The sequence below is a fragment of the Ruditapes philippinarum genome, unplaced genomic scaffold (genome assembly GCF_026571515.1).
Source record: "Ruditapes philippinarum isolate M1 unplaced genomic scaffold, ASM2657151v2 ctg1034_1_1_1_1, whole genome shotgun sequence".
Classification (NCBI taxonomy): domain Eukaryota; kingdom Metazoa; phylum Mollusca; class Bivalvia; order Venerida; family Veneridae; genus Ruditapes; species Ruditapes philippinarum.
This window is the reverse complement of record NW_026860488.1, coordinates 117770-137205: the sequence shown is the minus strand read 5'-3', so window position 1 is coordinate 137205 and position 19436 is coordinate 117770. Positions and strand designations below refer to the sequence as shown.

The window sequence follows — 19436 nt, the reverse complement described above, 5'->3', positions numbered from 1 at the left end:
AAAAAAATCATAATTTACATATAAATTTCTCTTAACATAAATGTAGCAGAAAATTGAATAACTCAAAATTTTACTAACCTGTCATGTTTTCTAAATGATCCAGCATTTTCCCCATGACATAATTTGTGATCTCCATAGATTTAAGTTGGTTTTGGAATTCTGGTGACATAGATACTAAAGCTTCCAGTAAACCATCCATATTCTGACTTGCCCTGTATTTTAATGAAATAGATGAATTTTACTTATTTACTATACAGAATTCAATGGGTCACATTCAAAGAAATGACATTTGCATTTCAATGACTGCTTGTTTGTTTATTTTGTTTTTTTATGCTGATTTTACCACATTTTTCTTCATATCTTGGTGGTCAGTTCACCTAACCAGCTGTTCTGGATTGAGTGTGTACATAAGGGATAATGAAATAATGCAACATCCCTCACACCCCCTAGCACTGGTTTGATCGGTACTCAATTTTCAACACTTTAAAGTGCTGGCATAAATGATCCTGAAGGACCAGAAAAATATAACTACACTGAAGTGAAGTACAGGGCAATTTTTTACAGCCAGGCATGTTACACTTGCTTTTGTGAAGTATAAAATTCTCAAAATACAATGTTGATATAAAAATTAATCATATCAACTGACCATTTTAAATTTACAGTGACAGATGTCAATTACATACATTTACCACCAGAGTAACATTAAATTCTATAGAATAACTTACATAGTCAAAGTATCCAAGCTATTGGTTGTATTTTCAAGGAAGTCATAGATTTTCTCCCACACTGTCATATTGTCAAAGCCAGGTATATTAAATTCACCGGTCTTGTTAATGAATTGTTCGACTTGTTTCATGAAGCGGTCATACTCTGCCAACCATCCATCTATATCAACCTTTTCTGATACACTAGATATGTTGCCATACTGTAAACAGAGACAAGAAAATAACATTACACAATTTTCATTGATTTAAACATATTTATTTAAGCTTGATTAAAAATACAAGTTCTTGTTACTTATATTATCACTTTCGAGTCTGCTTCCTGAAACCAACTAGTACTGGTGTCATATGAAGAAGAGCCCGATTAGGGCTCAAACCCATGATCCATGGGTTGAGAGGCAGGCACCTTAACCACTAGGCCACTGCTCCACTTAAAAAAAATATATAATTGATCTCAGTATCCAGATATATAATAATTTTATACTTATTTTAATTTTGGTAAATTAAATACACATCTGACAAGAATGAGAAAGTTTTTTTGTTCTCAAATATAGTCATCACTCTCAGTTCAATTCAATGTCATTTATATAATACCTCTATGCTATGAGAGAATAGCTTAACATAGATCAACCTCAAATTAAAAGGTTGGGCAAGGAAGCTGTTTTTATTTTCTGTGACAAACTGGTTGATGCCTATATCCACTGTCAAATTGTCATCCATTATGTTTTTGTTTCAAATGATATAAAAGGAAGTGAAGTAGTTGTTAAGTACTTATTCAGAATCCCAGTAACCCTCTATAGTTAAATGACTTTGCAGATTTAACAGATTGCAAATGTTACCATATTTGCATATAATCAGGTGTTACTATTACTAAAATTTCAAAAAAATTTACAAAAATTCTGAAATCACAACCCCCTCCCCCTTTTAAATTTTCAGTGACACAAAAATTGGTTTCTCAGAGTTACAACATAAGACCTTACTTTCATTGTAGTAAATGAGTTTTTAAATTTTAGAGTTTGGTCCCAGTTGAAAAGAGCACATTAACAATCAGGCCTATACAAACAGTAACATTTGCCTTACACTAAATTTGTACTTACTGCTTCAGATATTTCTTTTGCTTGTATAAAATCGCTTGCCTCGTGCTCAAGAAGTGTAAAGTTTACGGAGCAAAACAGATTAAAGAAATCTTCAAATTTTATATTGAGTATCGGAGGATTTGTCATCAGGTCGTAAGGGTCGGCCTCACATATTGTATCTATGCCCATTATAGCAGCTTCTGTGAATGTAGTTATCTGAAAATATAACAAAACTTGCAATCAGAATTAAATTTATACCTGAACAAGTTAAATATCTTACAGGCACATTATATCCTAAGAAACAAATAATTTTTTCCTTCTAGAATTGGCAAAGATTCATTTTATAGCCGTTAAATAATGATTTTAGAGTAAGTTGCATGCTTATCCCCTGAGGAAAGTAGCGCTAAATGTGAAACAAATTTTATTACCTTGATTTATAATGAAAGTTTGAAGCTTATTGGAAACAATCTTAAGTCTATTTCCTGGAACTAGAAACCAGTACTGGTGTTATATGAAATAACACTGTTGTGGCAAGAGAAGGGCTCAAACTCTTGATCCCTGACATGAGAGGTAGACACTTGAACAATAGGCCATCCTTCCTCCTTATAACTATATAGTTACTACACATTTTAGTGCACTTACGTACTAGAGAAAAAAAGTTATTTGTTCAAATATTGACTAAAAAAGGACAATGGCTAAAAAAAATTATACTAAAGCAACAAAAGTGTTATGGTTTATACCTTAGAATTATCTACAAGTGAAGTGTAGGTAAAAGTAACATAAAGCTGTGGTAACCATTCAAGCATCTGCCACATTTTATACATCTCTGGGTAACCCTGGAATCCTGTGGCTGGATCTAAATTCATCCCTGTGAAAGGAATATGATAAAATCAATAACATGTACATAAAAAGAAATTATTTTTATAATTTGATGTAAGTAAAATGGTTTAAGCCAAATAATATCAAGATTTAAGCCAAACAACATCATGCCAAATAATAACAAAAATAATTTAAACCATATATATATATATTCAAATTAGCCTCTGTCATCAGAACAGAAAAAAGTCAGCCTACCTGCACATCTGTGCAATCTTTCCAGGGGCTATACTGATGTAAGCTCAATTTTGGTACATTGATATTAAAATCCTTTAAAATTTGCATTTACCATTCCATCGTAGATTCTAAACTGGGCAGATCTAGCATACAAATTTAGCCAGTTTTATGTCCATCATGAAGATTTTTTATGAAAAAAGTATACTACATTACATAAGTCTAGAGAAGCTGTCTAGATTTAACAAACCTTCTGTCTTCATCAGCACAGCTGTCAGCACTCTCATGTATGTTTCTGATATTCTCATAATATCCCTAACTTCTGGTATATCTTGTAGCTGCATTAAACCTTGCAACATTTGCTCATCTTGTAATGTTCTGCAAAGACAATTACATTGTTATGGAACCAAAATAGATCAACTTTTGCCACCAGTATAGATCCAGGGCAGCCTGAATATCCCTGCAGTCTGAGCAGGCTCTACACTGTTGACAGTCAAACTTGAAATTTTCAATTTGATTTACATGTACAGTAAATTGATAATGGACAATCCAAGAAATGATAAAAAACATTAAAGAAATTCAGCAGGCTGAAGGTTACTGAATTCTCCATGCTTGAAAGGAAACAAAGAAATAATCAATAACACTTCAAATGTGGTATAATATCCATTTTTGTGTATTTTCAGTTACCTGGCTGTCGTGATCTTGATTTAGAATTTTCAGGTAGAAAAAAAGTCAGAAGAATGTCTTACCTGATTTTAGAATAAGAATTTATCAAATAAAGATTATGAAAACATACATTTTGATTACAGTGGAAAACTTGTCAAAATACCAACAGGGTCACAATAAGCATTGTCATTTGCATATAATGAATTTAACACTTGAATGAAGCAACTAACAGTATAGAGCCTGGTATGACAGCGCAAAAATGCAGACTGCCCTTGCTCTATATTGGTGTTACTGACATCTAAATACACACATTTAAACAATTAAACTTACTTTAAAGGATCAGCTGTGTCATAAATATCAGCAAGTTGTGTTGGTATGTCCATAAATTGTTCCAACAGTCTCGTAATTTCACCATCCATGATAAAAGGTAACCCTTTAACTTGGACATCTGCTGTGCTTAAAGAAACCAACAATTCTGAATATCGTTCAACTACCACCGCTATTTTGCTGTAATCAACTAGAAGTTCGGAGGCCGTCATATTCATGGATATTATATTGTCCATCTGCAAAAATATAAGTAAGGAACTTCATTTAACGTTGTTTGTTTAATTGGATTTAGGGCAAATGTTTTCAAAGTGCTTCTTTTATATATTAGTAGACAGTTGATTTACAAGTGTTCATAAATTTTGTACTAAAACTGTTTCTTCTGCAAGTAACTGGCATTTTTCCTATAAATAATAATTTGATATATCTTATTTGGTAAGTTATTTTTAAATCAACAATACAATCAAAACATATAACGAAAACAATATAATGTTATTCCAAAAATGCCTTTGTGTTTACTTAAAAAGGTATTGGTAACTTTGTATCATCATGCAGATGTTGCTAGGCAACATGCTTTATTTCTTTAGTTTTTTTTTTTCTGAGCTTTATAGAAAAAATAAATAAACTGTTTGTAACTACATAATCCCTTTGTTTAATCATAACTTTCAATAGCATTAAAAGAAGCATCACTTCCTCTTACTCCTTAGTAATTTCTAAACATTATACAGGGCAATTTTATATATCCAAATGTAATTGATATATCACACAAATATTTCTTACCGCATTAATGAGGTCATCTAACCCCTCCATGCCTGCTCTTACTTCATCTATAATTTCTTCTCCAAAAGCAGCACAGATAGCATCTACAATCTCAGTTTTTGTAATGTTGCTGTTCTCTGGCATTTGTATGGCATCTTCTAGTTGCGAGGTATTCGTGCATAAAGTGTCAAAATTCAATGTCAGCCATTTTTCAACACCCTGAAATATTTCAATATCAGAAAATTTAAACAACAAGTAAACACACTGTATCAACAATCAAAAATATTGAAACCACCTGTAAGGAAGAGAAAAACAACCAGTTAAAAAGAGAAAAAAACATGTAAAAGGAGTACATTATTAAGTGAAATTAAAGAGAAACAAGTAAAACTAGTAATACAATAAACTAAAATGTGAAGCAACTCAATAAAAGATCAAACCAAACTGTAGTAAAACTGAAACAACAAGTAAAAATAGTGTAACAACATGTAAAAGAGTGAATCAACATGTTAAAAGAGCAAGTATGAAACAGTAAGCATTAAAATTTTGTTATGATTTGTTTGTTTGTTTGTTTGTTTGTTTCATTTTACGCCTTTTTCCAACAGTATTTCAGTCATATAGGCGGGTAGTTTCCTAACCATCGTTCCTGGAGAGTTACACCAGTACTAGACTACCTTCCTCCGCGCTAAACTACCAAAGCATCTCCCGGGGATCGAACCCACGCCATAGTGTAACAACATGTAAAAGAGTGAATCAACATGTTAAAAGAGCAAGTATGAAACAGTAAGCATTAAAATTTTGTTATGATTTGAATTACCCTCATGGTTTAAAATGCTCTCTTTATTTTATACTGTTTTCATTTTTTGCTTTGATGAAACTTTGAATTTTTCAGATATACACCAATTCAAACACATTATTCTACAAATCATTTTCTGGTGGAGGAAGACGTCAGGTGCTCCTCAGTGTACAATTTCAAGCTTTCAAGAGCAGGCACCTGAGTAGAATGACCGACCTTCCATAAGCTACATGTAGCTAAATACCTTTCTCACATGAAATATTCCAAAGTCCCTAACGGGAACTGAAACAACAGCTGTGACAAGCAAGTGATTTGAAGGTCGCCAACTTAATAACTTGACCCTAAAGGCTCAAATCCTCAATGGCTTGTTGCTAAAGGTTCATGCAGTTTAAACATGAATTATACTTACACCAGCAGTTTGGAAGTTGTGTAGAATGACTGCATTTAATTCAGGTGAATCTACCATTACTTGAAACAGCTTATCAGCTCGAGGGGAATTTAAATGTGCACGAAGGTCAAACACCTTTGTCCCTAAAATAGCAAAAAATAGCAAAAAATAAAAAACTTGCAATATATGTTGGATAAGAAATAAATGGCTATTATCTTGGTAATTCAGTTTTCGTTTTCTATGTCAAAGGATAGCACTTATTACGGTAAGGGGTAAATCCACAACATGCCTTTGATTACATAAGATATGTGAAATGGTATAGAACTAATAGGCCAATTGTGCCCAACAAATGCTGTATTCTTTATTTCTCAAAAGCTTGTCAATTTAGTTTTCCAAAATGGTTAATTATTTGCTATTTTCATGAACAATCTTGCTTTTGCAACATTTTAGCAATAAGTACATGTGTACAATAAACTGTTTCAGTAATTTAGTATTCTATTTTAAAATCAAAATACTACTTTGTTTACATTTTGCTACTTTTATAACAAATAATTTCACATTCAGCACTACTTTTTCAGGTGATAAGCATTTAACATGCTCTAAAAACATAATTAAAATGCTATATTAAAAAGTCAAGTTACCCTTTCTAAAAATGAAAATTTTTATTAGTTTCTGAGGCATATTGTGTCTTTTAGCATAATATTTTGAACATGAGTGGAAAAAGGACACAAATTGAAACAATAAATGCTCACTCAGTCATGCAAATATTTTAAGCTGTCCGGTTAGCTCAATAGGTAGAGCGTTGGACTGTGAATCGAGTGACCTAGGTTCGATTCCCGGAAGGTGCAGCTAACTTTCGTTGTGATTGATCATGAAATCTTTTTTACGGTCATTCGCACTGTACCTCCCCTCTGGCATGTACAGAAGTTACAGTTCCTTGCGAAAGTGAAGGCAACTAGTACTGGTAAACTGCTAGACTGAGCCTGCCTAAGAACAATGCGGCGGTTGAACTGTGCTCTGGTAAATTTAATGTGGCTTAAAAATATGATTCGGAGTGAAACTACCAACACTACCAAATATTTTTTCCGAAATGATGTAGTCCAGAAACCACAATTTAATGAAGAAAACGAACACATGTTATATAGCTAAAGCGGAGAGACATACTTTTTTATATTTCTGACATTACAAAAGAATACTCTTGACTTACTGTTGATGATGTCCAGATGTATATTGACAAATTTAAAGAGATGATAGTTGATATAGGACTGTATGGCAACATTGTACTGCCACATCTCTATGAATGTGTCATTCTGTGCCGACATGTCAAACAACAACTTCCAAATCTGATCTACAGATTTTCCGATCCTGAAACAACAACGTTCAATAATTATATAGACAAAGAGTCAAAGACAAGATGACAAAGTTTGCTTTTTTAAACTACACCCACTTTAAGAGAATAGAGAATCAGTTTCCAAAATATCTGTATATATTTTATACATATTCTGTTAACTAGAATAAACTTACCGATAGTATTATCTATAAAGATTTGTGACAGGTTATATGGCCCTATATAAATGTGCTGCTAGGAAAAGGTTATATTGCAAGCAATCATTTACATATGGTCATATTACCTGTTGAAAATCTTTTTTATCAAATTTCAAATACAAAACTTCCTTTATTTGAGCAGGGTCTTTTAAACTGAATTTCTATTTTAAAGACCCTGATTTGAGAAAAAATGAAATTAATTCATAAATTCATAGTGTCAGTGTATATAAGTTATACAGTCACCATGATTATCCAATGTAAAGTGACTTTACAAACATGGAGTATAATAAAATATGTTATAATAGGTACTTACGCATCTGCATCATAATCCCAGGTGTTTTGAAGAGCTGATGTTAGATTAGATATAGAAGAATTAGTTCCAGTCAAACCAGCATTTGATAAGTCTGGCACAAAGTTATTAAACATTCCTTTGTTGATATAGTCCAGGAATTTCCGAGTAGTTGATATCACATCCGTCCAGTTCAATGATATTGGAGGAAGTGACTCTGTGTCATAGGTTGATATCATTTCCCACTATAACAATAATAAACATGACTTTAGGTATCATTTCCCTTTTCAAAAATCTTAGATATCATTTCCCTTTTTAACAAAAACAAGCATGAATAAAGATAACATTTCCATTTTTTTTTTTACAAAAATAAGCATGAATAAAGATAACATTTCCATTTTTTTTTTTACAAAACAAGCATGACTTTAGATAACAAAAAAGATGAAAAAAAAAGCTAAAAAAAAGTAGGAACCTGAGAACTTTCATGATGTAATCAAGGTACATCCCTTCGTCATACATACAAATAAGGTTTAGACTAATTGTTAACATCATTATAATAATAGTAATATCATAGGTGCATGTTAAAAATATCAGAAAATCTGAAAACCCTGAATCTAATATTATTTCAGTTGGTTTAATAAAGAAAAAGAGAGTTCAAAAGTAGAAAAAAACACCTGAACTTCTTTCAAAGCTTGTGCTCATGCAATTTCCCATCTTTCTCATCTGTCAGTTATTTTGCTTACCAAGCAAGTGTATAATAAAACAATTAGACCAATATGTTACCTGGGATGCAAAATCACTCCATGGAGTAGCTGAAGTTGTCAACTCATCCATTATCTGGGTCCAATTTAACTCACATAATCCATTCTGGAACTTTGTAAATGACGGGGTACTCTTGACGCCCAGCAAGGAGCTTAGACTTTCAGGGTCCTCACAAAATCCCATATAATCTATGTTCATAACACGTTCTATCATCTGATCATGAAAAACACACAAATTCAGAATTAAAAAAGATAAATAAAAAACATTTTTATTCAATAAAAATCACCTTTCTAATTATAATAATTACTACAATGTACATTAATAAGATGTAGAATATGTATTTCTGTATTAAATAATTAAATAAAGAAGTAACAATGATATTTCATAAAATGCATTTCTGCTGACTATCCTGACAAATTCCTATAAAATACTGATATGTAATATTACATGTACTTTCATTCATGAAAAAAAGGCTATATCTTGTTCAAGACTTTCATTGATATTGTTAGTGTTTAGCCTGCTGTCATGGACTGAATCTTCCCTTGCAACCAGTGCAGACTAAGATCAGCTGGCACATCCAAACTATCTGATCATGGTCTACAGACAGAACATATTTTGAAAATTTTCTCTATAAAGATGATGAATGGTTTGAAAGAAAGACAAGTCCATTTAGAATATATATTTGGTTTATACAGAATTAATTTTTAGTTTGATTGTGTTAAATAAAAGTTTAAAGCTGATAGACACACTCTTGAATCCATTCCTGGAATCAACCAGTACCCAGCAATGAGTGTAAAATTTCTTGCTCAAGGAAACAACGGCTTGCCCCCTGATGGGGTTTAAAACCCATGCAGAAAGTGATCTTTAGATTTCTAATCTGGCACCATTCAGCCATGCTGCAATTTTGGAAATTTAGCATGGGAAGGGTTAATTTATGAACTTTTGATACAAATATGCTGATATTTGCAGCATTGGTAAGCAATTATCACAACTACAATTGTACAGATTAAACTAAACTGACAATTCTATTTAGATTCTACATGACCATCTATTTACCTGTTGTGGTTTATAAGCAGCTTTCTGTAACGCATCAATGACCTCTGGCATACTGTCCGTAGAATTCTGGAGGTATTTACCAAGTGTTGGTGAAACCGTAGTAACATATTCAGTTATATCCCAGTTTGGATCTTGCGTAAGTTCTGCATAATGATTGAGTACTTTAGCCAGTAGGTTCCATGTCCTAATATAATGTTTTACACGTTTCCATAAGTCCCAAGTGGCAAGGGCTTCATCCAGGCTCTTTAAACTGGTTTCTAATTCAGAAACATTCTCCATGTCACTAAAATCAAAGACAACAAATTCTTAATGAACAGCATTAAATAATAGCAATTCAAACTAAAAGTATAGATGGAATTGCCTGTATCATATACAACATATCAATGGTACCGATGGCCATGAATCGTTACCCTAAGCATTTTCACATACACTATATTATATTTGCAAATGATCCAAGTTTTCTATGTTGAACAAATTTGGCAGAAACATTAAATTTACTTTGATTTCTAAAAACATCCAACTGTTTTCTTTCTTAATGAACATTTGTTGAGATTTTGTGACATACACAGTAAAAGTAATGACTTTAGGACAGGAACAAATCTAGGGCACCTGGCAATATGTAATTACATGTAAAGTGACACTTATTGATGGATGATAAACTTAATCAAAGAAAATTTACCTCAGTGGATCTCCTTTAAACTTTACACACATTTAAACAGTATATACAACATACCTTGTTACTGAATCCATTGTCATATTAGTTAGTAACTCCATCCCAACTGTATAGTAATTATATATCATAGAGAGATCCGATGTGAACACAGTATACAGAAGATCCTGGACGCTGTTCTTTCCATTTAGTGTCTGATATAAATACTGAACATCTTCCACCATTCTTGGCCAGTTTATTCCATTCTCTAAATTGTGCTCCACTTCCAGTTCAACCTAACAGAATGAGATAAACATAAATAATTATAGAAAAGAATTATTTTTCAACAAGAACAATGTGACATCATGATTTGATGATGTCCTTAATGAGAGCGCATGTCATTATGAGTCAAAAATCAGTAAAAAATACTTAAAACCAATTAAAAAGCTTGAAATAAATAGCAAATTTGTTTGTTTTGATTGTAAGATCAAATTATATTTCAATCATGAACACCAGCACTTACATTTTCACTCTTGGCTATGCTGCTATTGAAAATATTACATCAAGTGTTCACTTTGTGAAATATATTTCGATCATATAATTATGCAAAACAAACAAATATCCTCTGTTTATGCTAAAATAGAAAAATACATTATAATACAAAAAGTAAGATTCAGTGCTTCATGTTTTACAGATATTTAAGCAAACAATTATTGATTCTAAATTCTAAATTTACTAACATCTGATAGGAACGACAGGGGATCAGCAATGTTCCAAACATCTTCAACAAATTTTGTGATATTTGTTTGACAAACAAACATTTTCATATCATTTATAGAGATATCATCAGCCACATTGAGGCTGTTCCAATCAGTCTTCTCACATAACATTTTGGTAAGCTCAGTTGTGTCCGTGGAAGTTAACATTCTAGCTAGCTGTAAATATAAATTATATCAAAATTAAGTCATTTTTCTATTTCAAATGTGAAATCATTAGAAGCAATTGAAATACTGTACTGTAAACTCAAACTTGGAACCCTCAAAATACCGTTCCGTGGCTTTTCAGACTGAGCTATCCTGCCGCTTACACATCTTGTCCCCTAAATAGTGAACAGTTTTGAACCTTGACATTTCCCTGTTCTAAAAATGTATATCTCTGTAAAAAGTTAATCACTGAAAAAAGACAAATAGCTTTTGGCTTTTCTTGTATGGTCAAAATCAAGCACTTATTGTGTTTGGCTTTGAATGCATAAGACAGAAGTCAATAAGCCAATGCATTGAATCCTGACCTGCATTATTCTTATGATACATCACAACATGTTTGTTTTCAAAAGAGCACATGTCAATGTTTGTTGTTAAATCATTGTTATTCAAACAAAAAGTTAGAGTAGGAATCTATCAATTACAATAAATATTGAGCTGAATAAATGGATTTAACCAATTTAAAAAACATGCTACATATTATAAAGTTCCTACACAAATATGATATTCAGTGACATTCAAATTTTAAGATAAGAATGATGAGTCATACCTCAGATAGGTTTGTACCAGCAGCAGATTGCACAATGTTAGGATAGTATGGTAGGTATTTAACCACCTTTGTTATTACTTTGTCTTTTTTATTCATTTCTGAAAAACAAAAATACCCTTTGCATACAAGTGCACTGACAACACAGTTAATTATAATACTTTCAGCAAATTTATATTCTTAAAACATCATGACTTAGTAGTTTAACAATTTTCAGTCATTATTGTTTATTGTTTTTATTATTTTTATTTATTTATTCAATTTTTTTTTAATGGGGGGGGGGGGGCTTGGGGGGTTGGGAGGCATAATTTAGTTAGTTCCTACCACAATGTTGGCAATATTATTTTTCAATGCAACATTTTATATAGAATCATAATCCCAACTCCCCCTCCCAAAAGATGTGTACTGTATTTGTTCATTTGTTCCTGTAATATGTTTTTCATAACATTTTTAGAAGAGGTATTTACCTTTTAATTTATAGGACTTGTTTTTTTTAGTTGGATCATAGAAGTCAACTGAAAATTATATGATAACAAAATACTGCTTTTTTTTGGAAAATTCAGGTATGTCTTATTAAAAAGCTTGTTTGCAGATACATTATATATATATCAAATATTTGCTAAGTGTACAAATGTTTACCTTCAAACAAATGTACTCTGTTCAGTGCTGTATGAAGCATGGCATCTAACATTTCAAACCAAGGTTTGAATGTTGATTCCCACATAGGACCATTTTCTGCTGACTTTGCAACTATCACCACTGGTAGCATTGTCCTGAAAAAAAGAAAATGCTTCATATATTGTTATTAACAATGAAAGTTTGACAAAAACAAGAGGGCCATGATGGCCCTGAGGTCGCTCACCTGTATATAGCCTCCCCCCCCCCCCCCGGGTCAATTTTTACCCAAGGGCTTTTATTTGAACAGACTTGGTAGACACCCATAAGAAGATGTTTCATGCTAAACATCTAAGTTCTAGCTCATTGGGTTTTTTAAAAGAAGATTTTTAAGTTTTTACTATACACATATAGTTAAAAACAATGACACCCCTGGGGCAGGGCCAGTTTTGACCCCCGGGCTTTTATTTGAACAAACTTTGTAGATATTTACTTAAAGATGTTTCATGTATAATATCTAAACTCAAGCTATTTGGGTTTTTTTCAAAGAAGATTTTTAAGTTTTTGCTATACACATATAAGGAAAATCAATGACCCCCGGGGCAGGGCCAGTTTTGACCCCAGGGCTTTTATTTTAACATACTTGGTAGACACCCATTAGAACATGTTTCGTGCTAAATATCTTAGCTCTAGCTCTTTGAGTTCTTTAAAAGAAGATTTTTTAAGTTTTTACTATATGCATATAGGGAAAATCAATGACCCCCTGGGGCGGGACCAATTTTGACCCCAGGGCTTTTATTTGAACAAACTTGGTAGACACTCATTAGAAGATATTTCATGTCAAATATCTTAGCTCTAGCTCTTTGGGTTCTTTAAAAGAAGATTTTTTAAGTTTTTACTATATGCATATAGGGAAAATCTATGACCCCCTGGGGCAGGGCCAATTTTGACCTCAGGGCTTTTATTTGAACAAACTTGGTAGACACTCATTAGAACATGTTTCATGCTAAATATCTTAGCTCTAGCTCTTTGAGTTCTTTAAAAGAAGATTTTTTAAGTTTTTACTATATGCATATAGGGAAAATCAATGACCCCCTGGGGCGGGGCCAATTTTGACCCCAGGGCTTTTATTTGAACAAACTTGGTAGACATTCACTAGAAGATGTTTCATGCCAAATATCTAAGCTCTAGCTTTTACAGTTCTTTAAAAGAAGATTTTTTAAGTTTTTACTATATGCATATAGGGAAAATCAATGACCCCCCGGGCCGGGGCCAATTTTGACCCCAGGGCTTTTATTTGAACAAACTTGGTAGACACTCACTAGAAGATGTTTCATGCCAAATATCTTAGCTCTAGCTCTTTGGGTTCTTTAAAAGAGGATTTTTAAGTTTTTACTATATGCATATAGGGAAAATCAATGACCCCCTGGGGCGGGGCCAATTTTGACCCTAGGGCTTTTATTTGAACAAACTTGGTAGACACTCATTAGAAAATGTTTCATGCCAAATATCTAAGCTCTAGCTCTTACGGTTCTTTAAAAGAAGATATTTAAAGATTTTTCTTTCGGTTGCCATGGCAACCAGAGTTCTGCATGAAATGGAAATCTTTGAACAATCTTGATAGAGCTTTATACAAAGAGTATTCCTGCCAAGTTTCATTAACATTGGCCTTGCGGTATCATAGAAGATGTCCTTAGAATATTTAAAATGTGGATGGACGACAGACGACGGACGCCATTTGGTTGGCCATACTAAAAGCTCACCTGCACTTTGTGCAAGGTGAGCTAAAACAACACTATATTCTTTAACATGTATAGTTGTTTTCTTTTTGTTTTCTTCTTGCAATTTCAGATTGCTTGTACACATGTATACATGTACATTGCATTTTTTTAAGCTTTACCGGCTAATTTTTATAGTAATGCATTCACATATATTAAATAAAGAAAACACATTATGCCATGGGGGTATATTTACATATAAAATGGGTTGTATAATGTTTTATTGCAGACAAACCATATTTACAAGGAGCCTCTGTGGTTGAGTTGTTAAGGTCATTGACTTTAACCCCACTTCAGACTTTAACCTCACTTCAAACCTCTTGCCTCTCACCACTGTGGGTTCAAACCCCCGACAGGGACTTTGGCTTCTTTCATGTAAAGAAGATATCCAGCTAGCTTATGGAGCGTAGTAGTTCTACTCAAGTGCCTGTATGTGCCTGAAATAAATGCACGTTAGTGCACCTAAGGTCTTACTTCACAAGAAAAGCAGGAATATCACCATATGCTCTATACTGTGTCGGTGTGAGATAAAAAATACAAAAAAAACAAATCAAACTTATTTACAACTTACTTTGTTTGTACTCTATACTGAGAACCAATCATGCCAAATACCCAGTTATAACTGCCCATATAGTCTATATTTGTGTTAGCTAATACAAGATTCCACTCATCATCATCTTCATCATTCACTATACCCATCAGTTCTTGTATCATATCAGACATTTCATAATACATATCTTTCATATTTCCTATCTCCTGGTCTGCTGGTATTGTCCCCTTCATCATTGAGTCCATATCCTCCATCTCCTTCTCAAGCTGGAAGCCAAATATACATTAGGTTAGATTTAAGAAAATACCCTTAAATTTTCATTCTAATACACTTCACACTAATCCGCTATCAAACAGATTGGCTGGTCAAGTGCATTATTACATTATATATGCACGACATAAAAAAAGAATGCTTTAATGTCATATGATATAAGACATGAAATTGTTTGTTTTTATCAAACATGTAGTAAAACATATATATCTTACCTGGACAGTCAATGATGACATGCTATTGTCAGCAAAGACTTGGTCAATAGCTGCTGTGGCCCCCTCTGAACATATTGTCTGTACAACAACATCTGTATCGTATCCTGGTATACCGTCATATGTTACACTTACTGCATCTTTACATATGTCAGCTGAGGTAGACTCTCCTGACATCAACAACTGAAAATAAGTAAAAATTTATTTAAATGAGGCTGATGCATGAGAGAATTTAAATTTAAATAAAGTGTGAATTTTACTCACATGATTTTAAAGAATAACATATATTCAGGTTCATTTGACAGGGTGAGAACAAAAACAATTGTTTTAAATTTCCTTTGCTAAGCAAACTTAACCAATATACCCACCTTCTCCTCCCCAGGTAGTAGTTGGGACATGGATTTTTAGTTTTTAAAAACCTTGAAAAAGAGCCTACCAATGGAGAAGGCAATCTCTTAGCTACACGCCTCAGGACTGAAGCAGTCTGGAAATATCCCCAATCATTGATGGCGGCAAAACAAAACAATGACATTGACCTAGCAATGCTAAGACAGAAAAAAAAGTTGAAAACCTGGCTCATTTCACCGCTATCACCTGCCCTTCTCCTGCCTGCTGTGAGATCTGCAGTTACAACTGACTGGGAAGAGACAGCATGAAGGGATTCCCTATATAACCAATTAGGCCATTATTTACATAATTAAAGATATTATATGTATAAAAGTATTAAAAGTATTGATATTAGACAAACATACATAGATATTTTCCATTGTAACCATCTCTGCCATGAATATATAGGTCATTTCAGGTCCTGCTGCCTCTAGCTCATTGAGAGAAACTGTCACAGCCTCGGTGTTTTGAATGGTATATTTTAGATCCTTCTCCATTTCTACAAAAAATTTGATTTTTTAAAAAAAAAAATGTAAAATCAGTTATCATATGATATCCCACAAATCATATTATGTCATATCACATCAAATTATATAATAATGGCATATGTCATACTTTAAGATCATATCACAAGCCATTATATCATAATGACATATATCATACCATAATATCATAAAGCATCATATCACATAATTTCATAATGGCATATATCATCCATAATATCATATCACATTATATCATAAAGACATATATCAGCCATATCATATCACATAATTTCATAATGGCATATATCATCTATAATATCGTATCACATTATATCATAAAGACATATATCATACCATAATAGTATATGATATCGTATAGCATATAGCATATTTGCTTAATAAAATTTATGGACAAACAATGATATTAATATGAACTTTACTTTTGGTATGTACTCTAACTTCGTCCATCATTTCCATCATGTTGGTTGCCATGGCCATTACCATATTTGCTGTCTTGTTACCAAACATTTCTGGCATCATGTTTTCTATGTACTGTAAAGTGTCATTCATAGACCTGCAAGTATAAATAAAACATGTTTATGTTCCAGGATTAAGATCACAGTTGGAACCATCTAGTTAGTTCAATAGGTAGCGTGTTAAGATTTGGTAATCAGGCAATCTAAGTCCTTCATGTTAACTCAATAGGTAGAGAGTTGGACTATGAATCAGGTGGCATGTGTTCAATTCCCAGATGGTGCAGGTCACTCATTGTAATTGATCGCAAAAGCCTTTCTATCGTAGTGTACCTCTGCTCTGGCATGTACAGAAGTAATCATTTTCTTGCAAAAAGTGAAAGCAACAAGTGCTGTCTGGAAAACTGCTTCACAGCCAGTCAAGGAACCATGAGGTGGCTGAACTGTGCTCTGGCAAATTCAAAGTAGCTATGCCGTGTACAAGAGGATAAAATACCACCATAACTACCACCAGATCACTGAGGCCATGAAGATTGGGGGTAAGAATTGATATTGTTTTTGTTGTTGCTGCTATTGCTGAAGGTGATGATGAAAATGATAATCAAAGTACTTACAATAATGATATGATTATAATTATGATGATAAAGGTACCAGTGACAGCTACAAGATAAGTGTCTTTCAATTTTAAAGACCCTGATGACAGTAATGGTAACAATTTTGTTTTTAATAAAGTGATGCTTGTTAAAGTGAAGATAATGATAATCATCATGATGATGAAAACATTATTATTGATGATGATGATGATGATGATGATGATGATGATGATGTGAGTGTTGATGTTAGTGATGCTGGTTGTGGTGATGGTAATGATGATAATGATGTCGAAGACGGTGCTATTGATGACAACGACAATTATGACAAAGATGATTACAAAATAACAAAGATGGTAACTAACTAAATATGAAGAGAAATGGAATAGTTTTAATTATTGTAATCAATAAATTATATATAAATTTGTCTACAATATTAGATATTTATAACTTACATGTCTTCCCAGCTTGCACCATTTACAAACATGTTGAGTATGTCGCTTGCCTCCTTTAATGGAACATCAGACATAGTTTGCGGTAAACCCAGTCCAAAACTGTTTAGAAGCCCTAAATCTAATTCACCTGAAATAATCAAAGAGACAAAACAAAGTTGAAAATAAAGAGCAATTTTCAACACAAAAATCTATTACAAAGTGGTGACATTAACTTTTTAAAGAAGTATCTCAATACATTCTGTGATAAAGTTGCGTTAGCAAACTGACATTGAAGCGGACGCCCAAGTGATGATGTTTGTTCGTTTTGTTTGTTTTGGGTTTTACGTCACATCGACACAGTATAGGTCATATCGCGACGTTCCAGCTTTACTGGTGGAGGAAGACCTCAGGTGCCCTTCCGTGCATTATTTCAGGCACGAACGGGCACCTGAGTAGAACCACCGACGTTCCGTAAGCTAGCTGGAAAGTGATGATGTAATTAGTATAGTTAGCTAAAATGATATTAATACATCATGTTCAATAATTGTAAGGCTAAAATGATAATCTAAATACCATCCAAATCTGCAAGCCCCTTTGACGCACTTCTTACAGCAGCTTCTATAGACTCTAACCAACCCATATCAGCCAGATCATTTAGCATAGGTACGAGTTTTCCAAGCTGAGTTAACGCGCCCGATATTACACTAAGATCCGGCATGTTTTCCATCATCGATAACAAACTAGACTTGTCTATAAACATGTCCACGAGATCTGCCATATCTTCCATAAGTACAGCAAGGTCAAATGACCCTGTGACGTTTGACAAATCTTGGATCTGAAAGAATCAGTACGAAAAATATGGGTTTATGCCCCAGTACAAACTGTACATACATTCAAACACATTTTTTGCGACACCATATATTTGTATTAATTTGCTGACAAGATTTAAAATCGAAAATTGAACAAAAAACAAAACACTTGTGAAATATGGAATTGTATGATTAATGGGGTACTGCAGGCCAGGGAAAGACCGTGTACAGACACTATATAAACTTCAGAAAGTTTTGTTACCTCTGTATTAGACTAAATATGATTAATATCTTAATCAAGATTTGGAAAAATATCAATACCTAATCAGAAATTCCATGAACATTGTACATGTATAAAAATAAGAAGAAACTGACCATATCTAGGAAGTTATTCTGTAAAACGGAGAGCTAATTTTTTACTAAACATGTCAGTCTAAAAACCACGCAAATTTAAATGTACATTGATCTATTTTCTATTCTTTTTTTCATAATTTGTTTTATTATGGTGTAGATCTAGATCTAAATGTTGTTAATAAAATAATTTTCAAAGTAGTAAAGGGTGCAGATCTGGCGAAAGGGGGTTAAAGTTTTTTTGTGTGTTTTTGTTTTTGTTTTTTGTTTTTGCTTTTTTTTTAAATTCATATTTCTAGCGATTTGAACATTGACTGGACTGACTGAAGAATTTCTATTGGCGGATGAAATGCATTTATTTATGTTTCACATTTCTTATCATTTATAGTACATCATACCTTTATGATTAAAACTTTGCGAACATTATATAAATTATATTCGACATTAAAAGCATATATAAAATAATAACGTAACAAAATAATGAATTAAAAAATGCTTCTGTAATTAAGCCATAAAAAATTTTCTTCGATATTTTTTTTCTTTAATATCAGATTTAAGTTAAAATAACGATACTATTTCAAATGTTTTAAAGTTCATTGTTAGCGAGTACAGTCTAAGCACTTAGTTTAAAATATAGCACATAATGTTTTAAATACATAAAAGTAATAATACCAATAAAAGCGGATCAAATTTACACAAAGGCATAGCTCTCTTATATAAGTTGGTACTATATAAGTTACGAAGCCATTCAGTTCAAATATTTGAGAATGTACTAAATTATTTAAACCTTTCCCGCCTTTAAAAGATATTTCTCACATAGTTTTCAATTTTGTTCGTTAATTTTTAATTAATTTTTATTTTCAGTTTCCATCTTAC

General features: G+C 32.7%; 1 protein-coding gene across 1 annotated transcript in view; it reads right to left on the bottom strand.

The window, feature by feature from the left end:
• LOC132760280 (uncharacterized) overlaps positions 1 to 19436 on the bottom strand; it is a 72491-nt gene that overhangs the window by 27283 nt on the left and 25772 nt on the right. The window contains exons 8-29 of the mRNA XM_060752238.1: positions 17974 to 18235; positions 17422 to 17548; positions 16344 to 16477; positions 15784 to 15917; positions 15035 to 15214; positions 14571 to 14815; positions 12246 to 12379; positions 11610 to 11707; positions 10820 to 11014; positions 10164 to 10375; positions 9431 to 9713; positions 8396 to 8587; positions 7637 to 7857; positions 6986 to 7143; positions 5800 to 5921; positions 4619 to 4816; positions 3845 to 4077; positions 3099 to 3226; positions 2539 to 2666; positions 1820 to 2014; positions 726 to 925; positions 79 to 212 (exon numbers count right to left, since the gene is read on the bottom strand). Of these exons, the coding sequence (XP_060608221.1) occupies positions 79 to 212; positions 726 to 925; positions 1820 to 2014; positions 2539 to 2666; positions 3099 to 3226; positions 3845 to 4077; positions 4619 to 4816; positions 5800 to 5921; positions 6986 to 7143; positions 7637 to 7857; positions 8396 to 8587; positions 9431 to 9713; positions 10164 to 10375; positions 10820 to 11014; positions 11610 to 11707; positions 12246 to 12379; positions 14571 to 14815; positions 15035 to 15214; positions 15784 to 15917; positions 16344 to 16477; positions 17422 to 17548; positions 17974 to 18235 (3913 nt within the window). The remainder of the gene's footprint in view (positions 1 to 78; positions 213 to 725; positions 926 to 1819; positions 2015 to 2538; positions 2667 to 3098; positions 3227 to 3844; positions 4078 to 4618; positions 4817 to 5799; positions 5922 to 6985; positions 7144 to 7636; positions 7858 to 8395; positions 8588 to 9430; positions 9714 to 10163; positions 10376 to 10819; positions 11015 to 11609; positions 11708 to 12245; positions 12380 to 14570; positions 14816 to 15034; positions 15215 to 15783; positions 15918 to 16343; positions 16478 to 17421; positions 17549 to 17973; positions 18236 to 19436) is intronic.